The 23,074-nt window shown below is 41.9% G+C and overlaps 1 protein-coding gene across 1 annotated transcript; it reads right to left on the reverse strand.

The window, feature by feature from the left end:
• Positions 1-1,808: 1,808 nt before the first annotated feature.
• Positions 1,809-17,693, reverse strand: LOC108932987 (glucose-6-phosphate isomerase-like). Its single transcript, XM_018749758.2, has 18 exons — positions 17,489-17,693; positions 14,680-14,770; positions 13,978-14,046; positions 12,797-12,916; positions 12,377-12,460; positions 12,114-12,260; positions 8,696-8,767; positions 8,535-8,579; positions 8,388-8,441; positions 7,036-7,096; positions 6,698-6,741; positions 5,783-5,935; positions 5,485-5,614; positions 3,459-3,535; positions 2,950-3,078; positions 2,521-2,596; positions 2,322-2,388; positions 1,809-2,167 (listed from the first exon to the last, which is right to left on the reverse strand). The coding sequence occupies exons 1-18, from the start codon at positions 17,605-17,607 to the stop codon at positions 2,044-2,046; spliced, it is 1,662 nt and encodes a 553-aa protein (XP_018605274.1). The 5' UTR covers positions 17,608-17,693; the 3' UTR covers positions 1,809-2,043.
• Between the last annotated feature and the right edge of the window lie 5,381 nt (positions 17,694-23,074).

Here is a 23,074-nt window from a genome sequence, read left to right on the forward strand (position 1 = left end):
GCCAGCGTTCGCAGCCGCATTGGCAGAAGACGCCAGAAACAGAAGTCCTGAAGCATTCTTATTAGCGCGATACCACACCTGCCGGATCATCTCCTCCGCTGATGCTGTTGGAGTCCATGTGCTTAGAATATGGAGCCATTCACTGAAGAACCTGTTGCAAAAAACCTTAACCGTTTTATGGCTATGCTGAAGGCAACTCTCAGCTAAGAATTACTCCACTTTGGCCCATTGTAACACACTAGGATGCCCCGGAGGGGTGGGCAGCCACTGGTACTCAAACCCTCGGAAGTTAACTTTTTTCTCCCATCATCTTGGCCTGTGGGATTCCCCCCCCCCCCCCTCAGTTGCCAGAAGCATTATTTCATAATACACTTTAGCACAATAGCAAAGTACCTTATTTTCACATGTTGTTCAGACCTCTGGCTTACTTTGTCAAGAGCAGCACTTTAGGTAATGAAGTACATTTATTCATTTGAGATGGTGCAGTTATCCAAAGCAGCATACAGTGAAATTATTCATGATTTACCTCTTTATACAGCTGGGTAATTTTTTTTTAAACAGTGAACACTTTTCTCAAAAGTACTACAGCAGGAGGTGGGATTCCACCCTGTAAGCTACAGAGCTAAAGGCAGCAGCTCTAACTAGTATGCTACCTTCTGCTGTATAAGTCTCAAGAGAAATAGTACCATGGTTAGGACCATGCTTCTGCAGCTTAGACAAAACTGCGCTGCACAAATAAAATAAAAACGGGCAGAACCTTTCCTGTTGGCTGAAAACTCCCGACAAATCCGACAAGCCTCTTCTGACTGTAAACCGAGGGTATCGCTGGGCATTTGGCAGTTAGATGTTTGTTCACAATAACTATAGTAATTATGCGCAGATGTGAGGCAGGCATGATACCCAGTTGTAGGTTTTGCGGCGATCCCACCTTCTCTCATGCCATAGTAACAGTCACGTACTCGCAAGAAACAGTGCTTGTAAAGACCACTTTCGCTTACCTCACAACTCCTTGGGGGTTCTATTTTTGATATTCCCATCCAAAATTGAGCAGCCCATTATCATTCACAATTATAAAAAGATCACCTAATTTTGTCTTACACCTTTTAACCAACTTCATTCCTTGTAATTACTACAAGTTATACACTTGTTTTTTGGGATTTATGGGCTATAGAAGCTCATTTACCTAAAATTATAGCAATTCAAGTCTTTCTCCGGGTGTATGCTCCTACATGTTGCATTTTGTATTCTTTGCTTTTTATCATAATCTCACCCATTCATTGCCTACAGCAACCAAATCCACTTGGACAGAGCACAGGTATACAAAATGTGAAAACTCATAAGAGTCACTGAAAGTGGTGTTGATTGATTTTATGTATATAGAGGTGTCTAGCGTAGAGGACATCATGACCAGAACACAGAGGCCTGAGGATTAGAGACATGAAAGAACGTGGAGATTGACACCGAAGAAAAGAATTTACCACTTAATGCAGGCGCAGTCCCCTGCAACTCCCAGGGTAGAACAGTTTATGATAAACAGATGAATCCAGTTGTAAGTGTGGATGGAGGGGAGACCTTGAAACTATTTCCCTGCAGAGCCAGAGCCTTGAATGTCCTTGACCTCTACTGACTGAACAAATAGAATGCCTTAAAACCTCTCGCATTCACACAATCCCTCCTCATAGTTTCCTTAATGTGCCCTCTAGTGGTAGGCCATGGAACTGCAGGAATAACTGTCCTATTTAATGACCCTCTGAACCAGACTACACTAACAGCTCATTAGTGAAAAAACAGCAGAACAGCACCAGGTGTTTCACATGTAAACATTTAATGTGGTGGGTCAAGGTGGAGTGGGGACAGGGTCTAAATCAACTGCTGGCGCACACGTGGTTCATGGCTTTCCCCTCAAGTTACAGTCAAGACTTACAGTATATATAGACACTCATCAGAGATGGGTACAGACAAAGTGATCTCTCTTTAGGTTAGCAGGTGGTGCCTACGGTGTCCAATCGCTGATTCTCGTGGGGCTGTAACATGGCCCCCCCCTCAGGCATAGTTCTTCTTGAAGAAGTTGATGAGCCCGTTGGTGGAGGAGTCATGCGAGTGCACCTCTGCTGTGTCCTGCAGTTCTGGCTCAATTCGCTTTGCCAGCTGCTTGCCCAGCTCCACTCTAACCCAAGGGAACGGGAGTCACGTCAGTTACCAACCACTGGAGACCCTCAGATGCATCTCTAACCACAAATGTGCACTTCTGACAGCAGAGAAACAATTTTCCCAAGAAGCTAATAACTAAGCAGTAAAGGTACTATGAAACACTCACTCACCCCCACTGGTCGTAACTGTTGATCTCCCAGATGACACCCTGCACAAAGATCTTGTGCTCATACATAGCTGCAAAAACAATTACTCCATTAAAAATTAATTAAAATAAGGAGTAAAACCAAAAGTAATGTGGAACAGGTCTAGAAGCAGCGTAGCAGTATTAGGGTCCCTCAGGCTGGAACAACATCGTCCCACACTTACCTACAAGGCTACCCAGAACAAAGGGTGTCAACTTTTTGAAGACGATAGAGTTGGTGGGCTTGTTTCCCTGAAACACCTTAAAGGACAATTTCATAAAACACAGTTACACCGCATTAAATACTGTACATCATATCACTGATTCACGTAATTAGAAGTCAAGATGACATTTGCTGTATTAAGTAACTTTGCTGTTTTCATACAAGCACAAGACAAATTACTGTATTTATTGTATTTGCCTAGCAGATCATTTTACTTGCTCTAGTTACGCTCTTAAGGAAACACCAACACCTCATCTGTGTTTACAGCAGGATACCCAAACTAAGGTTAAGTACAACAGAAGGGCCCCTCCTAGAACTTGAACCCATATCCCCAGCCACAGTGCTACCAGGTACAGCTCCAGATGTTCCACTGCCCAGTTAGCCCACTCACTTTGTGTGGCAGAAGCTTTTCCAGGGCCTCCCCACTCAATCCGCTCGCCTCCAGCTCCTTCCTTGCCTCCTCTGCTGTCTTCCCCTTCATCAGGGCCTCCGTCTGGGCCAGGAAGTTGGCGATGAGGATCTGCAAGAGATAGTGTATCGCTTAGCAAGCACACAATGCCACCTTTCATTTCTACTGCTACAGCTGTCACCAGTGTGCCAGCAAGGACCAACAGACATCATCTGCTGGCCTCACAGGACAAATTACAGTGCAACTCTAATTTAAGCTCACACCACATGAAAGGAAACAGAGAAAAGGGTCACTAGAACTTCACTACACCAGGAGTGAGAAATATCCACTCGTGGCCAGTTAGCTACCTACTAGTGCACTTGACTATATACACACAGTACACCATCGTATTTGTGCATCACAAATCGGTGCATTCCTAATCATTTGTTTTCACTCATGTTTGCGTGCCCATCCCAGTCCCAGTGCGTTTACCACTGCAGAAGAGGGCCTACCTTGTGGTGCAGATCATTCCTGATGGGGTGCTGCGTCTGAGCTGGCATGAGGAAGTCAGCAGGGATCATACGTGTTCCTGGAAAAGGACACGGGGACAGAGTGTGTCATTTGCCTGCTGACGACAGCGAACGTAGAGTGCAGCTCTCAGCCACACATTGGACACATTTGTTTTTACCGACAGCATCACATCTGAGTTCCTCTATTAACGCTATTGAAATTGTATTTCTATTAAGTCAACTGTACTGAATTACAATGATAGGAAGCATATCTATTTACGGCAAATTAAACCCAAACTGTTCACTACGGCACCATGGGGGGTTACAAGTGGAATGTGTCATTTGCAATCAGGTGCACAACCAGGCAGTTACACATCTCAGCCCTGCACAGACCTTGTTAACACAAACGGTCATGATGTGCAAATAAATAACAGGCTCTTAGTTTCCATTACTACAATAGAGATACACTGAGCCCTTATACAACAGGGTCATGGAAGATGAGGAAAGAACAGGCTTATTATTGTCTACAATAGCATTCTAGCCTGTTACGTGGTTGTTTTACTTCCACAACAGCTATTTGATTCTGTACAATGGCTTGCTTTAGATATTCTGGGACAGAGTCAATGTGGCTACATCCATTACACTAGTAACACACTTACACCAATTCCATAGCAAAACCAATTACAGCCACCTCCCCCTCCCCCAAATATGATCTGAGCTGTGAGAATTTGACCATAGATGGGAGTTTTATTCAATACCCCACTTCCCTTAAGAGGCATTTAGATTTAAATTTTGTGTGCCTCCCAGCAACTGAGTGGTCTGAAACCAGAACCACATTGTCCCCTTCCTCTAATTTATACAGAAACCTGTTATGTATGTAAATTCGACTTGCTTAAAATCCGGATTTCCATTAAAAAAAATTCTAACATACACATTTACAGAGAGAGCTATTTTACGCGAAACATCTGAAATACGTTAAACGCAAGTCGGCGTAACCAGACAAGGCAGGAAGCTGCATCTTCCCAGTTCTTGCATTTGAGGCGTGAACGCAACTCCTCTCAGTGTAGTGCTTTTTTTTTTTTGGCATATTTTCTACCCTTTTCATTATTTACACTGCCTGATGGTAAACATGCGCTTGAAGAAAAATAAGTCTCACAAGCATACAGCAATCAATTTGGATATGAAATTGAAAAGAATAAGGAAGGATGAAGGTGGACAAAGATTATCGTCTAGAGCATGGGAACCAGGTTTAGCCGTATCGACTGAATACGATAGCGAAGGATGCCGAACATATAAAGGAGCTATTGACAAGAACAGCTAGCATGAAAACAACAAAGAAACATCAAGGTGCAATATCAGAGAGAAAATGATAAATTATGCAACAGCACCCTGTTTGTGGCAGCATACTACTAGACATAAGTTAAGCACACACAGTACAATATCATACACATACTGCATGCAGTAGTCTTTTTTTTTTTTTTTTTTTTTAACTGAAATTTATGCTTTTACCAGGTCCTGCTCTCTGGTGACTCTGGAGTTCAAGTCCTGCTTGGGGTGCCTTGTGATGGACTGGCGTACTGTCCTGGGTGTGTCCCCTTCCCCTCCCGCCTTGTGTTGCCAGGTTAGGCTCCGATTTGCCGCGACCCCACTTGGGACAAGCGGTTTCAGTCAATGTGTGTGTGTGAGAGATCTACTAGAGAATTATACTGTGTAATTTTTTTTTAACCTGTGTTTGCAACAAATGCGAAGGAAATGTGAAGGCTTGGCTCTGTAATGGAGGGGGAATCCAACATATCTATATTTTGACTTAGGTAAGGGATTGAGCAACAGCCTATTTGCGCAAGTCGAGGGGTGTCTACTTTGGCTACATTTTACACCAATTATTTTTTTTTTCCCATAAGTAGTAATGCTGATTTGATCTCACAGCCACAATTTGCTAATTAGCATTGTCCAGCTTTTAACTACCCACCATGAAAGATAAGCAAATGGACAGCATGTCCTCCGAGTGACTACACATCCATCCACCTACCTTGGTGGATGAGCTGATAGAAGGCATGCTGGCCATTGGTCCCTGGCTCTCCCCACACAATGGGCCCGGTGTGGTAATTCACACGCGTGCCTTGGTTGGTGATGTACTTGCCATTGGACTCCATGTCACCCTGCAGAGGAAAGAATCTTTCAGATCTCACCAGTATTACACATAAATCAGTGACCATTTTCAGACTGAGCTGTCATTTTTTTCAACAATAAATGAGATGGGGGGGGGGGGAGTGCTGTAGCCCCCTGCAAGTCACCCAGGCTGCTCCTGGCCCTCAGGGAAGGCCTACCTGCTGGAAGTAGGCGGCAAAGCGATGCATGTACTGGTCATAGGGTAGCAAGGCATGCGTCTCTGCCTGGAAGAAGTTAATGTACCAGATCCCCAGCAGGGCCAGCAGAACAGGGGCGTTACTCTCCAGAGGGGTGCTGCGGAAATGGTTGTCCTGCCAGAGAGATGGGGCATCAGGGTGTTTTGATTTAAACTCTGCCTCTTTCACTCCTATTAGAATGCTGAGTCCTGGGTCTTTCATATGGAGTACCACAGCACCATCGAAGACCCATTATACAAACTTTCAAACTCATTTGAGGAAAAGACCATCTCTACAACTTCTAACTTAAAAATGCTGCTTAATTCACATACAAAGTTACATTCTGTAAAGTCTTGGATACAGCTATAATTTTTTTTTTTTTTTTAAAAAAAAAGCATATTAGTCTGACATTTTTAATAAACTATTGAAACAAATTTGAAATGACCAAACATAAAATTACGTTGTCCTCACAAATTCCTGTCAACTGCTGACGGCTCAATTAAATGTGTCCAACGTTCTTGATCGTGTTACTGATCACCAACACTCACAAACACCATAAAGTAGCTATGAATACTGTGAGAACAAGTTTAATCACTCTGGTCCTACACACTCATTGTGTCCGAGAGCATTTTACTGCCAACTAATGATGGCTACATAAATGAAGTTCTTTCACTTTGCAACTGGGAAAAGGTCTTTAAAAAAAAATGCAGTTAAAAGCATAATGTTGATATCTTCAGAATATTTTTGCTTAAGTGCTAATAACATGAGTAGCCAGTGTATTATTGTTAGGTGTCCAAAAAAAAAAAAAAAAAAAAAAAAAAAAAAAAAACCCATACGGCTTTTGAAGGACAAAACAAAGGCAGAAATATAGAACTTCAGATAGGAGCTAATTCCTACCATCCAGTGAGCTCCACACAGCAGCTGTTCAAAGTTCTCAAACCCTGTGAAGATACATCTCAGACTTAAAAGGCAATATTTACCTGGTTGTCATTTCACATAACTGGTCATCAACCTTCTAGAAAATCAGTTTGCCTCTTTACCCCTCACAAAGTCACAGAAAAAGCAGTTGGCAACAAACATACACCCCACAACTTTAATTGTCTGTCACCAGAAAGCCAGTCAGAAACCTTTGTCATACCAAGAGTAACAGTAGCAACAGGTATCATTACATTTATGGTTTGACAAACACTCCTCTGAATCTATAGCAGAATGGAACACTGATGAAAAAGACATACCAATATGCAGAGCGATGGACAGGCCAATTGCAGACCACAGGGAGTAACGCCCACCGACCCACTAGAAATACAACGTATCACATTATATATACATGAAGTAAACAGTGGTGAAAGTAGTGTTTTACTGCAGACCCAACAAAGAATAGATTGTCTTATATAGGTGGTCCTTGACTTGACATATACAACCCAGACTTATGATGACCATTCCTTCAAACTTACATTATTTCTGAGTCTCAGTGTTTGGGCATAAGGCCTAACACTGATCGCTCCATTTGCTGTACAAGAAAAACAGACTGGCTGTGCCGCTGCAAGGCACCATATTTCTCAATGACTGGGTCAATGCATCTATAGTAGCAGCATGTCATTTACAAAAACGCTGTAACATTCTAAGTACAAACGCAGTTGGAAACAATATTTTAGTGTATTCATATTATTCTGTAGTATTTTAACATAACTAATGCATGATGTGAAAAATATTTTAAATCCTATTATACAATATAGCATTCAAGTATGTTAATAGTTTATATATCCTTATGATTTGTACAATATAGTATAAGGCAGTTTGCTACTTATGGCAAAATGTACTTATGATGAGGTCACTGAAACGAAACCCTATCGCAAGTTGAGAAGCACCTATATGTTCATATTTACCTGCTTAGTGCCATATACTTAGCAGTTCATCTCATAGGAACTAAGAAGCACTATATCAGAAAGTTTCTTGTATTCAGCTGGTAACAGTGGTCAACCACTGAGAACCAACTCTTCTATTTACATTTATTCACTTAAATGCTTTTCTCTAAAGCAACCTACAATGGATACTATTTAGTGTTACTAGCCCACATACCTTATTCACCAAGGTGACTTACACCACTAGATACACCACTACAATGGGTCACTCATCCATACATCAATAGAACACACACTCCGTCTCTGTCACTCACACACTATGGGGGAACCTGAACAGCATGTCTTTAGACTGTGGGAGGAAACCAGAGCACCTGGAGGAAACCCACACAGACACGGAGAACATGCAAACCCCACACAGACTGAGCGGGGATTGAACACACGTTCTCTCGCACCACCCAGGCGCTACTCTCTGTGCCACCATGCTGCCCCCATTATTTACAGTAAGACTAATGTTAAAGATTTATTACGCAAACATTCCTTTAGAACATTGTCTAAAAAGCAGGACAATTTCAATGCCAAAACAATACAGCAGGAAATTGTAAGTTGAGCTATTCAGGTTAAATGTTTTGCTGTAACAGGGAAGCCTATGGTAAGAACCTCACACCACCTGCTTACAGATTATGTTCGAAAAGAATCCTTGATCACTACAGTGAAAAGGTACTCACATCCCAGAACTCGAACATGTTCTCAGTGTCAATCCCGAAGTCCTTCACCTTGGGCTGCAAGAGAGAAACACCTGGGATTATCCAAACAAGACATGAGTCCATGGTAGAAAACATATCCCATTAGAAGCAGGCAAAGCATCAACTCACCGCATTGGTGGAGAGAGCCACAAAGTGCTTCGCAACTACAGATGGCTGTGACAGAAAACCAATGTTAATTCTGAAATCTGAGTATGTACGTAAATGAGGCCCCCCCCCCCCCACCCTAGCCTTTGTGGTCACAACCACATGATCACGTTCTGTTCACTCACATCCTTAGCGGCCTGAAGAAGCCATTCCTTAGCGGACTCCGCATTGGTAATGGTCTCCTGGGTGGTGAATGTCTGAAAAGAGGGCAACAGGTATCACTGAAGAAACATCTGAGACAAAAATACACCAGAACCCTGACAACTGAGATCTACAGTGTGAATGCAATACAGCTTACATAACATTACCTCTAAATCACAAACAAAATTTGTACAGGCAGAACCACATTCAACAGACCTCTAAAGGTTGGTTTCCCTTAGAGGTAAGGATCCCTAGGATGTTATAGGGCTGTTAAATATACCTGTTCCTCACAACAAATTGAATAAGGGTTAATATTTTTGCAGAAATTACCCCGTTAAGCAAGGTGTGTGGAAAAGGAATTGCCATTATTTTTTTATGGCAAAAAAAAGCAAAAAAAACTAAAATCTCCTAGAATTAATTTAAAGTTTTTTTTTTAAACAAATATTTTTACCAATATTGCAATATTATTGTCTGAATACTTTGTCAATTGCCCATCTTCTACTTCACTTTGGAAAATGTGCGTGCGTTAACAGATGACTTTACTTTTTAAAAAGCTAGTTTGGTTCCAGTGGTCCCAATTAAGCTGTTTCATTAAAAAAAAAAAAAAAAAAAAAAAAAAAAAAAAAAAAAAAAAGCACATTATTAAATCATGTTAACGATTTAGTAAATTTGGACTAAGGACTCTGGACTAAGAATGTAAAATGCAAGTGAATTTTGAATGGACATAAACGATTTATGTGAATTTTATGTTCTACAACAAGAAACCATGACCCCCATTCTTTGACTGCATTTACAATAAATGTTATATAATGTATAAATAGCACATTTACATCTACATACCTGAACGTAAATGTGGATTTCACAGACATTTTTCTTGTGGTTGAGGGCAAAGACAATCAAAATATACTTTTTGAAATAAATCTGTGTATAACGTTTGATAAACATCATACCCATAAACAAAATGATCAAATGCTTAACCTAATATTTACCCTACTGAAAACATAGCATGTCCTGATTTAGTTAAGACAACATGAAAAGAATCAAAGCCAGAAGCACTGTTGAGTTGTTTGAACTGTAAAATTTGTTTGGAATATGGTTGTAAACCCTGACATTTAAAAAAGCTAAATACTGTAAAATATAATATTTGTTATGCAACTTCTCTAAGCAAAGATGTTACTGGTCGATTTGAGCCAATTAAAAAAAGCTATCATCCAAAAATTAGCAAAAGCTAACAGCATAAGTTCTTAAAATTAATCACATCCCGACAATGAAGGAACCTTCACTATATGTCAGCTACCCACAAAATGAGACAATGATCATGACACAGGAAAGATAGATTTCCCCCCCCACCATTACAGTTTACTCATTAGAACAGAGGTTACAGCAAATCCTAAAGTAGCACTTCAATTCAATAATATTTGGGCAGTGTGGCATTTCAGCAAAAAGGTTCCAAACCCACTAGTCTGCATTCAGAAGTCCTGATGCCTACTCTGTTACAGGTGGTCATGGGTATGTCTATGATCCCTGTCATACTAGGACTTAGAGCACACCACGAAGAAAAAAAAATTCACTCTTTAAATTGTTATAAATGGAGCTTAGAGTGAAATGAAAATGTATGGGGAGGAAAAAAAAAAAAAGCCAGATTGATTACATACATCCAACTGAAAAAAAAAATACAGACAGGCACAATCCACTGATCTGCATCTGCCTATAAAAGCTTCTTCAAAATAATGCAAAATAAAGATTAATCATTTATTTATACACACACACACCGTCAGAAACCACTTGTCCTGAGCGAGGTCACGGCAAGCTGAGAGCCCGGCGGGGCAGCGCGCGCACGCACGCACACGGGATGCCAGTCTGTCGCACAGCACCCCAAAGTAGGACTTGAACCCCAGACCTGTTAGACAGCAGGCACAAGGCAAATCCGCCGTGCCACCGCACCCATTTATTTATAGTATTAACTGAAACAGACCTTAAAGGGGAGAAACAACATTTAAATTAACATCCACCCCGCAATGACAATACTTGACTGGGAAGAAATCCAGCTTCCCGTAACTCAAACGCAAGGTACGACAGGAAACTTGACTTTGTAAAGCCCACTTCGCAATTGCAATTTTAGACCCTTCATAACAACAAAACATTAAGGTTTAGAACTAATGTGGGCATTCTAATGTGAATATGCACAAGGGGCAGACAGCCACTGGTAGTTGGAGATGGAACCTCCCCTCCTTACATTTTTTCCTTTTTTTGCAGCTTGGAGCTTCTCGTTTTCCTCTCTTCAGCTGCCAACTGGCTTATCCTGACAGTTAACTAACATTGGATCAATTACAGTAACTTTGTTCAGTGTTTCGTGTCAATCTGGTGAGCAGAATGTTCTATAAAAAATGGATTAAACTTAATATTGTCATCAAAATCCCTAGTAAGCAGAAGAGAAGAATGCCATGATGGCAACACACACATTTTGCATTCACTGCCCTTGAAACATGGACTGAGATAAGACACATGCTGCCTGGTTGCCTTCTTATTTCTCTTCTTACTGTAGTTTCTTTCTAGTCAACTTCCTGAGCCTCTACTGGCTTGTACTGACAAGCAAGCATGTGAGAACTAAGCTTTAAAGCACATCCTGTTTAGTGCCATCCACACCACGTGTTTGCTAGTCTTCTAGTACTTATGCTTTTGAAAGTTCAGTAAGATTACAAAGAAATAGTTAATTAAGAGTATCTACTAGCATGCCAGTCCTTGCTAAACTGGTGGAATAATAGTCAAGGATTACATACATTAGGCATTATACTGCTATACTACTTAACAGAACAAATTACTTAGACACTGAGTATCTGATCTGAAAGCAACCTCAGTGTATGCATTTCCTAGCCTGAATGCTAAAAGGTGTGTCTGACATGTTGGCAGTACATTAGCAACCAGAGAACGGGGAGCCATACTACACTGCTGGCCAAGCCTGGAACCATGCCACATTGTGAAACTCACAATACAAAGCCACAACAGAAATTTCCCAAGTCATCACACATCAGCATTTCTGAAAATGGAGCTTATCAAGAACAAACAATACTATACCATGGCAACTCAACACAGCACCAAGTTCCAACTCATCTTTACTTAGATGGCATGAATTGACAGTATCTTAACAGTAGGGGGAAAAAAAATACTTAAGCAGAACTTTGGGGTAAATAAAGTGCACAAAAAGAATTGTGTAGCAACAAATCACTAAAATTTATTAGAGAAACCTTATTTTAGGTTACTGGGTTTTTACTGTCAATTTCAACTGTACTGTCCTCTATGATATGAGCAGCTACTTAATCTCAGTGGAAAAAAATCTAGTGTACAGTAAACATTGAACAGCTAATTCACTGTTGAAAGAAAATGACATGGGGGTTGTGATACCTTGGATGCCACGATAAAGAGAGTGGTTTCCGGGTTGAGGCCTGCCAGGGTCTTGGCAATGTGGGTTCCATCAATGTTTGAGACAAACCAGGCACGAGGGCCACCAGTGGAGTAGGGCTTCAGGGCCTCGGTGACCATCAGGGGGCCCTGAAGAAAGGATGGAGGAGGAGGTTATGCTTGAATGTGAAGCCCTGATGCCAACAATGTTGCACTGCTCTTCATATCACTAGAGAAAGCTCATCTCGGCCAAGTGTGATGCTTACCAAATCGGAACCTCCAATACCGATATTGACCACATCCGTGATTGCTTTTCCCGTGTAGCCCTTCCACTCACCACTACGCACTTTCTGTGTTGCAGATGAGACAAGCCAGCCATTGCAAGATCACTTCTGCTTTCATTATCAAACCAACAGCAACACTTTTTGCATCAGAAGAGAATTTAAAAAAGAAATTTAGTATATTCCAAGTGTTTATTAGTTGGTCTTGAAGTAATTACAATTTAGAACCATTCAGATACAAAATTACTACCGTAAAAAGGAGAGAAACATTTTCACAAGATCACGACAAAAAAACCCCAGACGAGACTAATAAAGGAAGGAAAGAAAAAAAGCAACGAATTAGAATATTATGCATGACAACAGCATATGCTGCTCTCAGTCATCAGCAACTATAAATAATCTTACATGGCAAAAACCTTTCATCTTCTCCAGGACCCTGTTGACATCGGGCATGACATCTTCCCCACCAACACAAATGGGCGCGTTGGAACGGTTTCTCAAAGCAATGTGGAGCACAGCACGGCCCTGCAAGTACAAGCAGCGGAGAGATTAAACACAGGTGGATAAACACTTTCACACCATATACACAGTATATACCTTCATTCACACTTTATAAGGTGGCAAATTTCACCCCCACAAGGTCTTGACAACCCTGTGCTGTACAACCCCCATTTCAACATTCAAGCCAGTGCTCGGTTGAGGAACAGGCAGCTGAAATGGAAATGTTTGCGCTTGTGAAATGTAAGTGTAACCATTAGAAAGAAATTCAAGTGCCTTCAGTGGAACAAAACTAGGGCGCCAACAAATGCAATATCAGTATTGCAAACAGCCGACTTGCGTAAGACAGTGATTAAAACCAGTGTACCACACCTTGTATTCAAAAGTTAATGTGATAACACTACACAGGGTTCACTGGAAGTCGCTTTGGAGAAAAGCATCTGCTAAATAAATGTAAAAGCGATATTGCATTTAATTCTCCATTGGCTGAAATAAAAGCCTTTTGCAAAGTCAGCCTTACACAGCAGGGGAGGGATCAGAATTCAGAAGGTTACAGCAGTTTTCAAGCTCAAAAGTAGTAGTGTGACCATGAAGAACAGTCTTACCTCTGAAAAACTGTACATTTATTCATTCTTTACATTTATTCAATTAGCTGACACTTCAATTAAACCACATACCAATTATTCACTCAGTCTAAAAGCTCCGAAACCGTTTTGGAAAATTAGCTAACAAAACTCCACTGCAGATTTGCCTGCTTTTATCTGTTTCTCAAAAGCAAATTACAGTGTTAAGCTACTTATAGTGATTTCCTCATTAATACAGCTGGGTAATTTTTACTAAAGCAATTCAGGGCAACTACCATGCTCAAGGGCACAACAGCAGAAGTGGGGACTTGAACCAGAGTTCCCCCAGTCCAAAGGCAGCAGCTCTAACCACTATATCACCTGCTGTTCCTCTCTTTACCTGCAAACATAGTCTGAGCATTTTATATAAAATGCTTTTTACAGAGTAAGATACTCAGGATAAAAGCAAACAGAGCAGAACAAAAATAAAGTGGAGTCCACGGACGCTCCTCTCCTGCCAGATACCTCGGTGAAGTTGATCTTCTCTCCAGTGAACATTCGCTCCCTGGCAGCCTCCACACCCCGGGACTTTGCCTGCATGGACAGAGCAACAAAAGAAATCAGCTGCTAAGTGAAAAATAACCTAATTTCCCTCGACAAGGGGTGGAACAGTAAAATGACACATTCATTTTTGCTGAAGCATTTAGTGGGTGGGGGGGATATATACAGGCTTCCGCCCTCCTACATCCCACATGGGATGGGGGGGGAACCATGTTAAATCACCAGTCCCCAGTGGCCCTGAAATCATCTTCACTCCATGTGACACTATATACATTATACAGCTGGGTAATTTTTACTGGAGTAGTTTTCAGTAAGTACCTTGCTCAAGGGCACAGCAGCAGGAGGCAGCATTTGAACCTTTAACCTCTGGCAGACAACAGCACTAACCACTATGCCATCTGATGCCCTGCTACTTCAGCTACCATCTTAAGGATCATATCTATAAAAAGAAACTTTTCACCCAACCAACACATAAGAATTAAACTATCGCATCCAGGGATTTAACGTCACAGGGGTTCTGTGTTAATAAGCAATGAGTTTAATCATGTGGTCCAATACTGTCCAGCTGTGACAAATATGGTTTTACAGATAGGGAAACACCCTGGCCCCAGGCATCACATTGTCATGTTACAGGCATGTAGTATGTAGTGAGGAGCCATTTATTACCAGATCAAGCAACATCTTTAGGATTTCCTCACTGATGAGGTTCTTGGAATAATCCAGCAGGATGTCTCCGTCATCCGTATTCAGGATTAAACTGCCAAAAAAGGAAACAAAATTGTATTTACTATCATTTTACATCAAAGGATTCCTATCAGCCTCTTGAGAGCACATGAGGACAAAAAGTGTTATATACATATAATGTAATAAGGACATAAGTGTAATTGTTATAATTACTTTGGTAATACATCGCCTGGCCAGAAAAAGTCACACACTAATATTTTGCTGGACCGCCTTTTGCTTTGATTACAGCACGCATTTGTCGTGACATCATTTCGATAAGCTTATGCAATGCCACAACATTTATTTCCGTCCAGGGTTGCATTAATTTCTCGCCAAGACCTTGTATTGATGATGGGAGAGTCGGACAGCTGCGTAAAGTCTTCTCCAGCACTTCCCAAAGATTCTCAATGGGGTTAAGGTCTGGACTCTATGGTGGCCAATACATGTGTGAAAATGATGCCTCATGCTCCCTGAACCACTCTTTCAGAATTTAATAAGTCCAATGAACCCTGGCATTGCCATCTTAGAATACACCAGTGTCATCAGGGAAGAAAAAAAAAATCCATTGATGCAACCTGGTCATTCAATATATTCAGGTAGTCAGCTGACCTCATTTTTTGGGCACATAATGTTGCTGAACCTAAACCTGACAAACTGAAGCAACCCCAGATCATAACACTGTCCCCACAGGCTTGTACAACAGGACTAGGCATGATGGGTGCATCACTTCCTCCATCTCTCTTCTTACTCTGATGTGCCCATCACTCTGGAACAGGGTAAATCTGGACTCAGACCACATGACCTTTGTCCATTGCGCCAGAGTCCAATCTTTACGTGCCCTAGCAAATTGAAGCCTTTTTTTCTGATTAGCGGTTTTCTTAGGGCTACACAGCTGTTTAGTCCCAATCCCTTGAGTTCTCTTCGCATTGTGCGTGTGGAAAGGTTCTTACTTTCACTATTAAACTTAGCCGTAAGTTCTACTGTTTTTTTTTTTTTTTTTTTGTTAATTTGATTTCACCAAACGTTTAAGTTCTCTCTGATCACGATCATTCAAGATTGTTTTTTTCCCGACCACATTTCTTCTTCGAAAATGATGGTTCACCACTATCCTTCCCAAGTTTTAAAAATGTGTTGAACAGTTCTTAACCCAATTTTAGCAATCTCCTTAGTTATTTTCTTTGCTTGACACAGGCCAATAATTTGACCCTTCTGAAATAGAGTAACATCTTTTCCATGACCACAGGATGTGTCTTTCAACATGGTTGTTTAAGAAATGAGAAGCCACTCACCACATCAGTTAGGCTTAAATAACTTGCCAGCTGAAACATATTAATCACTGCAGTAATTATCCAATGGAAGGCTCTTACCTATTTGCTTAATTAAATCCAGATGGTGACTTTTGGCCAGACAGTGTATATTATTCATATTAGCTGTACTTTAAGGCAAGAAAACATAGGATTTAGTGCAGCTAGAGGTATGTAGCAGAAAAAAGGAACACAATTTAAACTAGCTATTCCGTTCTGTTTTACTACTGTATTAAACTGTTGGTTATAAAGGCCCACAGGGTAAATTTGGTTCTCTTTTTTGACAAGAAATACCAAATTATGACTTTACACCTCAGAAATGAACCTTCCTATAATTCTGGGGAAATTTCCATATGAATTAAAAAATAATTCAAGTCGAAACGTTCTTGTGAGAGTTTAATAAACATTTAAACATAAACCTGGAACGCATTCGCCACAAATAAGGCTGGAAAATAGGACAGAGTTCAAAATAAGATGTAAGATGCGTTAGAACGAAACCAATTCTGAAGGACACGACCGTGTCATGGCGCGGTCTCGCTCTGTACGGTGGTCCAGGAGCGCGCGACCACGCTGTACATTGCGCGCCGCGCGAGCGCTCGACGTGCGCTGTGCGTGCGCGCTCGCACGTAGCACCGAGCAGAGCCACAGTCACGCATAGAGCGGAGGAGCGTCGTACCGCAAAGCAAGGCCTCAGAGCATGACTAGTTTCACTCATACACGACACGTGTCTACAGCCTTAACTGTCAGTATTCAATGACTAATGACTAATTCATAACATTCATCCCTTGTACACCGGTTGTGCTTATGCCATGGTGCCTGGCCGCTTCTAGCGAATTAAACTGACTTAGTGCTAAGCTAAGCAAAAAATTCAAACACGGCTCTTCTGTCTTTAGTTGGATGGATTGATGGAATGATGTTAAGTATTAATACGGATTTGAGCTTTGTGTTTGACCTTTCTCAATCTAGGCAGGCCTCGGTTACTACAATATATATGAATTTTACGATAGAAAATTTTAAAACATTTATAAAACATTAATAATGTACGTAACTACATTTCAACTCGTCCACTACTTCGAAACACTGCAAACTCGTGTCTTTTGATGCGTATGAAACATAAGAATGATGCGTTCTAACAGGTAGGCGCGCGAAGCCCCGCCCACGTGCCTGGCAAGCTCCATGCACATCACTTGGCACACACTAACAACGCGATACACTGCTAAATGTGAGCAAAAACGCATCGGACCAACCAGAATATATGCAAAAAGCAACATACGAATATAGTTTAAAACCATAAATAAATCAATCATGTTAAACCGTTCCAGAGACGATACAGATATAATAAACGACACTGATTGCCATAATAAGTGATTTTCACTGACTTCCATTTGAGAGTAAATTTTTTTTTTTTTTTTTTTTTTTTTAAAAACATGGATGCTTCTTGTGCGTACCTGAACTTGCCGAATCTTTCTTTATCGGCATCAAACATGTTCCTCATGTTGAGGTTTCCGGCATTAGACTTAAACCATTGCTCCAGTCGGCGAAACACGGGATCGCTCGTAAGGCCCATGTCGTACACAGATCACCAAGGTAAGGTATCGAGAAGACACACAACCTGCAGCGGAATGTCAATGAATGTGAGGTCGGCAGCCGATGAAGGACAACCTAGATCGCGGGCGAATAGGAAGTCACCTGACTCTTATCGTCCAATGAAATCGTGGCTACTTGTCCCACCCACGGTGACGTCTGTCTGAGGAAAAGGCAGACTTAAAGGTGCAGCGCAGTTACAGGGTCAGGTCCTGAAGGTCAGTAAAGCAACGTGTGGGTATCACCCTGTTTGTTTAATATAATTACATTTACTCTCTTAATTCACATATTTACTCATTTTACTAAATTTAGATTTTAGTACTCTAGTACTTTACTTAGTAGTAAACATCTCTTAGTAGAACTTTAAACTTTAAACTGTAGACTTTAGGAGAAACACCTCAGCATTATCCCCACTCACCATCATGAACAGCACTGTAGCAACAGTGGAGTCATTCAGGTTCCTGGGCACCACCATCTCACAGGACCTGAAGTGGGAGCCCCATATAGACTCCATTGTGAAGAAGGCCCAGCAGAGGTTGTACTTCCTTTGCCAGCTGAGGAAGTTCAACCTGCCACAGGAGCTACTGATGCAGTTCTACCTGCAGTCATTGAGTCTGTCCTCTGCACCTCTATAACTGTTTGGTTTGGCTCAGCTACGAAATCAGACATCAGAAGATTACAAGAGATAGTTCGGACTGCTGGAAGAATCATTGGCACACCCCCCCTGGCTCTCCAAGAACTGTACTCATCCAGAGTCAGTAAAAGCACTAGCAAAATCATTCTAGACCCCTCACATCCAGGCCACTTCCTCTTCGAACCTTTGCCATCTGGCCGACGCTACAGAGCACTGAGCACCAGGACAGCCAGGCACAAGAAAAGTTTCTTTCCTCAGGCCATCTACCTCATGAACAGCTAAATTTCCCCCCTAGAGAGTAAACCAGTGCAATACATAATGCTATGTACATTTATATTTATATTTATAACTTTTTATCACATCATATCTCTTACTCACACTCCCTTGCATTTGTAACTAGTGACTTTTTGTATATAATATTGGGTACTGTATATTTTTATATATTTTTCATCCCTTATTCACATACTCTATCTTCTCATCTGTCTTGTCACTGTCATTCTGTCTGTGCTGTGGAAGTTCCTGTCACCAAGACAAATTCCTTGTATGTGCGAACATACTTGGCAATAAAGCTCGTTCTGATTCTGATTCTGAAATAATTATCCTCATAATAAATTATTGATCTTCATCTAGTGCAATACTGTTCAACCCATCCATCCATCTTATTATTAGAATACTACTCTGTCTGATTATTAGAACACTATTTCTTACATTTATTTAGGTGCCATATTAATCCAAGACCATTTACCATGTTCGGTTAACCCAATGTCTGCGGCCGATCTCACGCTCCCTTCTCCTCTCACTCGTGAGCAAGACCCCAAGATACTTAAACTCCTCCACCTGGGGCAAATTCTCTCCCCATACCTGGAGAGAGCATGCCATCCTTTTCCATGAGAGAACCATGGACTCAGACTTTGAGGTGCTGATCCTCATCATAACTGCTTCACACTCAGCTGCAAACCGTTCCAGTGCGTGTTGGAAGCAATCATGTGACGGTAATAAAAGGACAACATCATCTGCAAAAAGCAGAAACATCACCTTACGACTTCCACACAGAATGCCCTCCTGGCCTTGATTGCGCCTTGATATCCTGTCCATGAAGACCACAAACAGGAGTGGAGAGAAAGGCACAACCTTGGCGGAGACCAACACCCACGCTGAACGGGCTTGACTTAATGCCGAGTATGCGGACACAGCTTTCGCTCCGTATGTACAGAGACCGAATGGCTCGCAGTAATGACCCCGGTACTCCATACTCCCTAAGCACCTCCCACAGAATTTCCCAGGGAACACGGTCATAGGCCTTCTCCAAGTCGACAAAACACATGTAGAGTGGATTAGTGAACTCCCATGCCCTTTCAATTATCTGTGACAGGGTGAAAAGCTGGTCCAGTGTTCCACGGCCAGGACGGAATCCGCATTGTTCCTCTTCAATCTGAGGTTCAACTATTGGCTGGAGCCTCCTTTCCAGCACCCTGGCATAGACTATCCCAGGGACGCTGAGAAGTGTGATACCCTGATAGTTGGCACACACTCTCTGGTCTTCTTTCTTAAAGATAGGGACCACCACCCCAGTTTACCACAGACTGGGAGCAGTGGCAGCAATGCGATTGCTGTACCGGACTGCAGTGGTGAAGGGGGAGCTGAGCCATAAGGCAAAGCTCTCTGTTTACTGCTCAATCTACATCCCTACCCTCACCTATGGTAATCAACTTTGGGTAATGACCAAAAGAATAAGATCGCAGATACAAGCAGCTGAAATGAGTTTTCTGTGCAGGGTGCTGGGATTCACTCTCCGTGATAAGGAGAGGAGTTCGGACATATGGGAGGAACTCAGAGTAGAGCCGCTACTCCTCCACATTGAGAGGAGCCAGCTGAGGTGGTTTGGGCATCTGATAAGGATGCCCCCTGGGTGCCTCCCTTTGGAGGTATACCAGACACAGACAACTGGGATGAGGCCCCGAGGTTGGCCCAGGACCCACTGGAGGGATTATATCTCACAGTTGGCCTGGGAATGGCTGGGGATCCCCCAGGCTGAGCTGGAGGAAGTTGCGGGGGGACAGAGGCGGCTGGGCCTCTCTGCTCTCCCTGTTGCCACCGCGACCTACTAGGAGAAGCAGGAAAAAAAATGGATGAATGGATGGATGGATGGGTTAATCCAATACAATCTTCTTACACAATCACAAGAGAAAAATCAGATTATGATATATCCTGGTTGGAATATTGTGAAATGTTGTGTAGCACAAGATCAGCCTAAGGGTAAACAGCAAAATTTATGAAACAATTTTAAACAAGGCAAGTACAACAGGTGAATAGTAGAGGCAAACTACTACAAAGACACTAGGCTTGAGAACACAGTGAGGGAGTATGAAAAATACTTTGATTAACACAGAATTTATGCTTAGAGAGTTCCTGGATTACAAATACAGAGATGAATTTTCAAAAGCCAGCAGAAATTTACATTTACATTTACATTTATTCATTTAGCTGACGCTTTTCTCCAAAGAAACTTACAAATTTAGAAGCCTGGTGGCTCCCGTGAAGTTGCAGCAGCTCATACATATACACAAAGACATGACAGATGATAAATAATTTCTGGAAAGTATCTCCCTATTCTTTCAATCTCAAAAAAGGGTTGGTGTTATCTTCTGGTTACAATTTATTTTGTCAGGGTTAGTGTGCCACAAATGGACTTTATGGTAGTTATTCTTGTTTATTAATATTTCTTTATTTTCATTCATTATCATTAAAAAGATACGACTGACAGCACGATTCATTACATTTTTGTAAGTAATTCTCTAAAGATTAAAACAGTTCTCAAAGAACATTGCCATATGAAGCCAGATTTAAATCTGTAGTCAAAGAGCCCAGGTGCTGCAAGGCAGCAGCACTAAACTGCTGCACCACCATGCCACCCTCCTGGGAGCTCCTTACTAAAAAAGTGATCTATTCAGTGCTGGAAGCTGATTATTGTATGTTAAAGGCACAGTTATTATATCCGCTTGTTTGCATGGTCACTTCCTGAAGGCAACAGATCTGTATGGGATTCAAACCAAATAACCTTATATTGACATTACACTTACTCATTAAGGAGATCGTTTTCTGCACTGTGGGGGTGCGGTGGCACAGTGGGTGGGACCGGGTCCTGCTCTCTGGTGGGTCTGGGGTTCGAGTCCCGCTTGGGGTGCCTTGCGGCGGACTGGCGTCCCGTCCTGGGTGTGCCCCCTCCCCCTCCGGCCTTACGCCCTGTGTTGCCGGGTAAGCTCCGGTTCCCCCGCGACCCTGTATGGGACAAGCGGTTCAGAAAACGTGTGTGCGTGTGTTTTCTGCACTGTGACACAGTTTAGGGTATATCAGTGAGCAACTGATAACAGATAAAGAGCTCTCGATAGAGACACAAAATTATCAAAGTTTGTTTCTATGTTTTTTGTCTCTGTTTCTTTGTATGATTATCCCCTGCTATGCTGGCATTCGCCTCTCAAATAGGTGCTTAAGGAAATGGTTGTCAGGTGGGAAATACATAGATGATCATGGCAGATTATGTGATCCAAATTAAGGAACATGCCAGGAGATCAGGAGAGAAGCAGGTTTGAAAGAGATCGATATCAAGCTCTTTCTGAACACTGCAGGGATTCAGCAGTTCTGAATGAGAGAGGGAGTTCATTCCACCACAACTGAGAAGACTGAATCTAATAATTGGGTATGAGAATGTATTCAGCCATGTTACACATTTTGCAGCACCACTGCAATACTACTTAAAGTAAACCTTTTCTGCATGTTTAAGTTGAGTTTCAAATGAATCTGAGAAACCTGCTGCGTGATAAACATTCTTGTTATCAGTTATCTTAGCTACCACTTGATCACACACTTCAAAGTGTATGTTTACAGATTATATTTAAATTCTATTTTCACTGAAATAATACCCTTGGAAAACATATGCATGAATAAGCAGACAGCTCAGAGCTCGTTCAGTCACTCACTGCTAAACAAGTCCTGTTATGTCTCAACTTGAAGTAACGGGGGTTTACTTAAATGATACCCAATGAGACATACTGTTCTGTAGCTTATTATAGTGAAATACTATATTTTACTCTATATAAGTGTGGAACAACAGCTCAGTGCTATTGTCACTATCCACACTGCTGTGACTATGCATTTTATGGTTCTTTAAACTACAGTTATCTTGTTAACTCAAGCAATGTAAAGTATTAGGGAGCGCAGTGTCGTGGGTTTGGATGGGGCGAAGAAGGACGCAGAGGCAGCGTTCATTTCGAACGTTTTATTCGAACACCGACGCACAGGAAAATAACGCTCTCAGTCCGAAGACCCCGTTTCCTCCAGGACCTGCACGTCCAGCCAGCCTTCCCAGGCTGCTTAGCGCCCCCAGGCTTTTTTCTCTTTCTCCTCCTCGGCAGACGCAAACACCCCCTTATATTCCCTGTACGTCACCAAACGCTAACCCATTACATCAAACACATTTTCCGCTAAAACACAGTAACGTAAGTATTCCTAACTACCATATACAATAATACACAGGGAAAGATGTTCAAACCCTTGTGCCAAAATTAAGAGGGTTGGACACAAACCAACCATGCCACTATTAGTACTCCATCCCTCCTAAAACCATATTATATGGCATATACCACCCAGCCCACCTCAGGATATCTCCCTCCACCTACAAATCTGCCCACATCATGGACAGGTACTACCCTCCTCACCGGCCACCGCAAGCACTTTGCTGGGGTTGTCAAGTGGGCACCTTCCTTCGTTGATGTTTCATTGAATTGAACCCACGACACCTCCAGGCTCAACGGCGAGA

The sequence above is a fragment of the Scleropages formosus genome, chromosome 5, assembly GCF_900964775.1.
Source record: "Scleropages formosus chromosome 5, fSclFor1.1, whole genome shotgun sequence".
Lineage (NCBI taxonomy): Eukaryota > Metazoa > Chordata > Actinopteri > Osteoglossiformes > Osteoglossidae > Scleropages > Scleropages formosus.